This window comes from Lycium barbarum, chromosome 2 (genome assembly GCF_019175385.1).
Source record: "Lycium barbarum isolate Lr01 chromosome 2, ASM1917538v2, whole genome shotgun sequence".
NCBI classification, from domain to species: Eukaryota; Viridiplantae; Streptophyta; class Magnoliopsida; order Solanales; family Solanaceae; genus Lycium; species Lycium barbarum.
In genome coordinates this window covers 128,541,078-128,548,725 of record NC_083338.1, presented here as the reverse complement: position 1 = coordinate 128,548,725, position 7,648 = coordinate 128,541,078, and the positions used below count along the sequence as shown (strand labels likewise).

The window sequence follows — 7,648 nt, the reverse complement described above, 5'->3', positions numbered from 1 at the left end:
GTGGTGTCCACTTTCAAGAATGATAAGAAAAAGATTAACCCATCTGATGGCAATTCTTAGCCCCGTTAATATAATGAACCTGCTTTTTGGCTTGTGCTTATAGTATTGAATAATGTATTTATTTGATTCAGATGCATTTCAATTACAGAGGAGTTTACGTTATATATATCGACAGTAGTGTAAAGAATATTTAGTTTTTACACTATTAATTTGCCTGATTCTTTGTTATGTTGATGTATATATATAAGTTAAACTCAATAAACTACTTTGTATTTTTGTGAGGGTGATATTTCTTTTGCTAATCATACTTCAAGGATGTTGTAAGTTGTGACACGAGTCCTCATTTCCGTTTGTTAATTTTCCTTTTTACTAGTGTTGCTCTGTTGTTAATTTCTGATTTTAAACTAAAGTGGATAGGACTGCTCACATTTTCATTTTAATATGAGGTGAAAAATTAAGGTAAATATTGAAATCCATATCCTACAATACCGAATGGCCGTGATTGGCAGCACTTAGCGAACACCTTCGACGCTAAGTGAACCGACTATCTTATCAACATTCCATTTCATACGCAGTAACGGAATTTAATAAAGCAACATAAGTTGTAATAACATAGCAATGAAATAGTAACAAAAACTGCAATCCCACAACTAGTCATGCAACATTTGTCAATATCTGAGTACAAAGAAACAACAAAAAGGCACAAGGCACTTTGGATATGATAATGCATGTATTGTATGTCATATATCATAGGTGGAGGTTCAATGGGTAAAACATCAAGACTGTGTCAAAAAACTGAAAGTGGAATGAGGGGCAAGTTCAAGGCCTCCTCGCCTTTCCCTCAAAGTGCTAGAGAGGTGCCTAAGCCAAGTCTAGGCACAGGTAAGATTCTCACTAAGCGAGCCTGGGGGCGAGAAGCCTAGGCTTGGCAAGACTGAGGCCTCCAGGCAGGGGCGAAGTCAGGTGGTGGCTAGGGGATTCACCCAAACCCCTTCAGCAAAAAATTACTTTGTATATACAAGATTAAAATTATTTTTTATGTATATAGTCGATGTTGAACTCCCTTAATGAAAATCCTGACACCGTTACTGCCTCCAGAGCGAGCTTACAGCGGAATAGGTAGAACAACTCCCAGGAGAAATGTTGGAACAACAAATTCTGGAGGATCGTGAGCTAAACTGTGATCAAGACTGCTTGGCCTCTCCAGGGAGCTCGGCGCGTAAGCTAATCGTGAGAAGCCCAGACCTAGAAAACTAAGGATCCTTGCGGCGTGAGGAAATATAATGTCGAGAGTTATGTTGGGTTACAAATACAAGGCAATGGGGGGAGAGAGAACAAGTAATTGAACTTTGAAGTTAGGATTGGTGATTTTGAGAACGAAATCACAGAAGACTCAATTATATTATACCAACTATGGTAATATCCGTAATGCAGGCCAACTTTTTGTTGAGCATCTTACAATTAGTGTTTGTATTGCTCTAGTTAGCTATGGTAACAAAAATGTCCTGCGTGACATGGGAATTGCAGATGGTATTGCTACTAATATTTTGTTAACACAAGGCATCCCCCCGGATGGAATGCTGCCTTTAACCTTTAAAAAAACTAAGGTAATATAATTTTGTCTATATATTAAGTATCCAATTAATAAAAGAAATTAAAAATTCAACCTCTATAATAATAAAGTTATTAAACCTTACCCACTGCAATAAAGTCATATGCAGAATTACTTTTTGTTACATGTATTATAATAAATAAAAAAATCATTAAAAAATTTACTTATAATAATGATAAAATCTATCTATCAAGATAATTTTTCTCTTTATAAATGGGTAAAAACTTAACAAATTTTTGTGACCTTATTATTAGAGTGATAAAGTTATCTGACCATACTTTGGAAACCTTTTTGTGTTCCTTTGAGCCAAACTGAGAAAAGCTCGGAATTGTTTTTACTGAAAGAAAATGAAGATGACATGGAAGAAGAAACCGAACAAGAGACCTATTTCCCAATTTGAAAACCTTCCTTTCGAAGATGAAAATAGTAGTGACCATCATTCCAAGGAGAAAGTTCCAAGAAACGAAGAAGCAATATCGGAGAGTAATGATGTTGATACTGTTGAGTCTTTTCAACAACTAGGAAATAAACTTGCTGAGGTATTTCCTCACTTTGGGTTTTCTTTATTTCTTTTCCATTAGACTTCTTTTTGGTATTCTTCAGTTCTTGATCCTTTTTTCTTTAATCTGTATGAGGTTATTTCTTCTTTTTATTATGTGAGCGAGCATCTTTGTTGATGATGTTAAAGTTGAAACTTTTAGAGAAAATTATGTGGAAGAATTGAAGGTGAAGGTTGAAAAATAGGTGTGATTAGTTGTTGAATATTTCAGCTGGATGATATGGCTATCACTTGATACCCTTTATCCGTATTTACTATTTAGTTGGAAATAAAATAGAAGTTTCTCTCATGTTAGAGATGAGGTTTATTCTTATGGAGTGTTAGTAATTTCAATAGTTCTAAGTTGTTTTATTGCCTCTATTTAAGCTTCATTTACTTCGTTGAATATTTAAGAATTAAATTGGTGTTTCGATCATCTTGAGATAGAAGTGGTGTCCGCGAAATTCAGTTGGTTAGCTACCTGAACTTTCACCTTGTTGGTGAGGGTTCAATTGTAATCCCCTCCCCCATTTCCCCTTCCCGCACCCCAATTAAAAAATAATAATAATAATAAAGTGGTGTCCGGGCCAAATCTCATGCTCCTAGTCCTTGAGTATTTGATCGATCCCTACATCCATACATAATAACGCTGTTCACAGAGGTTTAAGCAATTGGAAAGAAATCACCAAACTTTTTGCTTCAGTTTCATTCAACCCTCGTATACCATGGTCTTTCTTAACTCCTCAACTGCTAAGCAGCGCCTTGGGTGCATTGTCGTCCCCTCTCTTTATGTCACTCCTTTGTCTTTCTTTTCTCTCTTTTCTTCTTCCTTTTTCCCCTTCTTAGTTCAACTCCTTCTTGTTTGTGCTGCATCAGTAGTAACTCTATTTCCTTAGGAACTCCAGAGTAAGGCAGGCTGGGTGTGTTGTTACTATTAGGGAGGTTTTTATTTCGTCTGATTACTGAACTTAGTTAGAGTTGTTGTTCTATTGGTAGACATGTATTGGATGCACATATTTAACCGGATAGCTTGTTTTCTTCTACCTGTTTGTCCTTGTCCCTCTTCGTTTTGGATGAAGAAGGCTATCTTGGGTTCTCGGAACTAAACATATTACTTTTTGCCTCAGTAAGGTCTTAGGAGGAAAGAGTCATTGTAAGGTAAGTAGGTAAATGTTTTAATGTAGGTCTCCGAGATAAATTGAGCATCTTGTATTTTGATTGTGTGAAGTTCTTACATGTAACAATAATCAAGAGTTACAAATAATGGTTGGACAGTTGGTAAGGATCAAATGTTTCGCTTGCCTATGTCGTTTCCTGCTGCCATTTTGCTGGGCATTTTATAAATCCAGGGTAATTCCTTGCTGAGGGCTGAGGCATGCCCAGACCCCAGATTTGGATAACGCTCCCATTACCTAAACCTTATCCCACTCCCAAAAAAAAAACATTTAGGAGTCACTTGGTTCATGGAATAAAGAAAAATGGGTTTCCATTGGCTTGCATTGATTTGAAACTACTACTATACTAAACCGGCTGAAAGAGCGTAGTTTTGACCTAAATTCCTTACATGACAGGTTCCTCTCCTTCGCGGGATAGGGCCCATTCCATTCCGCCATAACCACGCTTTAAAACTCGATCCAGCTCTCAAACTATATGAAATGTTCCAGGGATAGAAGGCAGGATTATTTAATCCCCTGTTTGGTTTGATTTATCTTTCCGGCAAAGCAGTTCTGGGATTGCTTATACCACAATTTTGGTATTATTTTTTTCGCGAGTTCGATTCTCGGAACAACCCTAAATTACTTTCTCCCCCTTGCTAAAAAAAGTTGGTATTATTTTTTTTTTGAGTAAAAGGTAACTTTGTATTCACACAAAAAACTCATCATATGGTGATGAGGTATAATCTTACATCCCTTGGTAGGCTGAAACTACCCTGAAACAGCAAAAAAACTAGAGCTTACAGATGTCCTATAAAAAAAGTTGGTATTATTTCTAGATGACATTCAATGTGGGATAACAATCCAGGGATTAGCTATCCCGGGATAAAGCAATCAAATGACAAAAATGTTATTCTCCAAACCTCTTCTCCCAAAGTCTTTTAAGAAAGTCAAGGTGTGGCCTAGTAGTCAGTGAAGTGAGTTGAGCACCATGAGGTCTCAAGTTCAAATCCCAGTAGAGACAAAACACGAGGTGGTTTCTTCCCATCTGTCCTAGCCCTGGTGGATAGAGTTAGCTGGTAACTGTTGCTGGCTAGAGGTCATAGGTATCCCCTGGAATTAGTTGAGGTGCACGCAATCTGGCCCGGACGATTATCAAAAAAAAAAATTGTAAATAAAATTTTATCCCAGTTTATCCATTGTAAAACCAAGCACAGTTTCATATCATACTCCGTATATCTCATTTTTAATCCAATGAATCGAACATCTAAAAAAGAAGTATATATATTATAATCCCCACATTATAATCCCGGTATAACTTATTTGCGAACCAAATGACCCGTTAGAAATTAATTGTGTTAGTACAACATTAAGTTTGGAGCTGTGAGTTGGAGGTCAAAGTTTCAGTCTTTCAAATAGTTGCCTTGCAATGTGAAAAAGAAGGTTATTTGCCAAATGGTTGTCCTGCATTTTGCACCACCACTTAAAAGCGAGCCTCAACACTGCAGTAAGTTTACTGTAAGAAGGTGAATTGAAGTGAAGATTTGAGTCTTGAAACTAGCCTCTTTGTATTGTAGAAAGTAAGACTATGCACAGCTGCTTGCTATGTTAACTAACACATTTTTATTCCTGTGGGGAAGAGGGGATAACACTAATACTTTTTTGGAAAAAGATTAGCTTTAATGCTATGTTAAGTTGAGTGTGAAGTGATCTCATGAACTATATTTTGCATGACACTTTAAGGCAATGCTAAACACAATGGTAAATGTACTGGAGAAAGTAAGACTTAATACAGTTGCTTGTATGGAGGTGAGGTTGTACCACATTTTGCATTAACACTGATAGCTGAGGCTAAACACAGTGCTAAGCTTATTGTATGGTGGATAAGTTTTGAACACTTCATTGATTGCTGATATCATTTCCAACAGCATGAGCCGGCAGCTGGGGTTAAGTCTTTTTTTTTTTTTTTTTCTTTTTTCTATTGAAGGAAGGAAAATATAGTGAAGCACTTGGGAAGTGGGAATCTGCTCTACTTTTGATGCCAGATCGTGCCATTCTACATGAACAGAAGGCTCAAATTTTGCTTGAACTTGGAGAAACATGGAAGGCGCTAAAAGCTGCTACTCGTATGTTTTTACACTTACATTAATTTGAATGAATTCTCCTCATTTGTTGAGCAAGTTATTCTTAGATAATGCCATTTGCACTTTTCACTTGGATTTATTTTCAATGTTATATCTCATGAAAGGTTGTGGACCTACTTTTAGGCTCTGAAGCTTCTTAATGCCTACTTTTGACACATCTTTAAGGTTATGGATAAATCTGACAAATATATCATTTCAAATATGATTTTGATACCAGGCAAATGTGGTAACCTAGAGCAATACTAAGTTTATTTTTTTAATTTTTACTTTTCCTTAATATTTTTCATTTTTACTTTTCCTTAACGTGAGGAAATTTTCTTTTCCACATTCTTCCCATTGCAAATCTATATCTGGCATAGAGATATTCAAAGTTGGCTTTTAGCCTACTTTCATGGTCAATAATGCCCTTTTAAGTCATTGATCTGCATTTGTATATAAAATAACTTCTGATGATATAATTTCATGACTCACCTGCTTCCTGTTTGAACAGGTGCAACTGAGTTGGAACCAAGCTGGGGTGAGGTGTGTGAAACTGTTATCATTCAGTTCTGCTATTGTTTCACCTGCTGTAAATATACCTGCTTTAGGAATGTAAATGCAACTCACGGTGCACTGCCATAATTGGGATCCCACACCACCCTTGCTTATATCGTGGGGGATCCTTCTGAACAATGTAACATTGATTTTTATCTATGATCTGTGCAGTTTCAGTACATGTAAGACTAATTTGTCAATATGGGTTAGTTTTAATAGACAAAGTCCTCTGACTTTCAGCCTTAATTATTCACCCAATGTGAACATTATTTGCTCTTCTTTCATCTATTCCCTAGACTATGCAAATTCAATGCTTCTTTGTCTTCACTTGGTAATAAAGTACTTGTTTTAGAGTGTAAGACTGATAATTAGTAGCATACCGACAAACTATCTCATGATAGAAGCAGCTTTGCACTTTGAGTTTCCTGGTCATACTTGCATGCAAAGTTAAGCTTAGAGCTCTATGGGATGATCAAGCAAAAGGCACAAGCTCTTCTTCTATTCCTTTTTTTCCTTATATCCGAACTATTAACAGCTTTGCAAAATGAAGCTTAGACTAAAAAGCAGTTGACGGCAAGCTTGTCAACTTCAACTACCTCTTAGAATGGACGCTACTTTATTCCAGTGCTTATTGCAAGTTCTTCTGTCTGCTGCAGGCGTGGGTCACCCTTGGTAGGGCACAGCTGAATTACGGTGAGCCCGATAGTGCTATCGAAAGCTTAGACAGAGCACTAGCCATCAAGGTACAGATTGAATTTTGTTACTAATGCTCACGCCTGCTTCTTCTTGGGGTCCTTTTTTCACTGAGATGTTTCCTTGATTGCTCCCTCGTGAATAAATGAATGTTATTTGAATAATACTCCAGTGTCAGCATTACCTTTGTATCTGGAGAACAAACTGTCTTATGACATTTAAGCAATTGCCAAACTCTATTGATCTTGCTTTTGTCACATCCTAGCTCTGAAATGTCAGTGGAATATTGTGCCAAGCATGTTATTGACTGCTTCTTTATTTGATGCACCCGTGCTTAGTCTGCTATTTATGCACCCAAGTGACTTAGACTTGTTTTGCAGCCCGATTCTGTAGAGGCGCGTAATGATCGACAAGCTGCCTTGCATCATATTCAGAGGAGAAAACAGTTACAGACATCGGGTTTGAGCATGAACCAAAACCGCTTTGCTGTAGTGGACAAAACTAAGAGCGCTTGAAGGTTTGAAAACGTAGGGGTAATCTCATTACGGATGCTGCTTTGTTCTGATAACCTGATAAGATCCTGAAGTTAGGGAATGTCTTCTGTCACATTTGACTTCGAGTAACCACTTCTCAAAATGCCGGCGCAGTAATAGGAGTTGTATGTGTGCATATCAGTGAGGACAGAATAGCCAGAAGGGTTGACAATGATAAAACAGGATGCCCAACACTTAAAATGTCTACTTGTAATATAGATGACCTAGAGTTACTTCATGGCTTCGTTAGTTTGATAATTCAGATTAGTAAAATCTACAGTTTCTGGTAAGCAAATCAAGTCAACGACGTTTTTACATTCAAAAGTGCATCTGAAAACCGTTAGCCGGTGAAAAGACTTTGTTTTACAATGGTGATGGTAAATGAGTAGTTACTTTGATCTTTTTTTCCCTTTTCTACTTGTAACATGCACTTCTTAAAT

General features: G+C 37.0%; 1 protein-coding gene across 1 annotated transcript; it reads left to right on the top strand.

The window, feature by feature from the left end:
• Positions 1-1,852: 1,852 nt before the first annotated feature.
• Positions 1,853-7,606, top strand: LOC132627187 (uncharacterized). The gene is made up of 5 exons (XM_060342382.1): positions 1,853-2,151; positions 5,292-5,430; positions 5,939-5,970; positions 6,639-6,725; positions 7,056-7,606. The coding sequence occupies exons 1-5, from the start codon at positions 1,960-1,962 to the stop codon at positions 7,188-7,190; spliced, it is 585 nt and encodes a 194-aa protein (XP_060198365.1). The 5' UTR covers positions 1,853-1,959; the 3' UTR covers positions 7,191-7,606.
• Positions 7,607-7,648: the final 42 nt, after the last annotated feature.

What these genes read in the sequence shown, in the direction of transcription:
- LOC132627187 (XM_060342382.1), top strand. Translation starts at nt 1,960, where the DNA reads ATGAAGATGACATGGAAGAAGAAACCGAACAAGAGACCTATTTCCCAA. An exon ending in TAGGAAATAAACTTGCTGAG is followed by an intron (nt 2,152 to 5,291) that starts GTATTTCCTCAC and finishes TTTCTATTGAAG; the next exon opens with GAAGGAAAATATAGTGAAGC. An exon ending in ACAGAGCACTAGCCATCAAG is followed by an intron (nt 6,726 to 7,055) that starts GTACAGATTGAA and finishes CTTGTTTTGCAG; the next exon opens with CCCGATTCTGTAGAGGCGCG.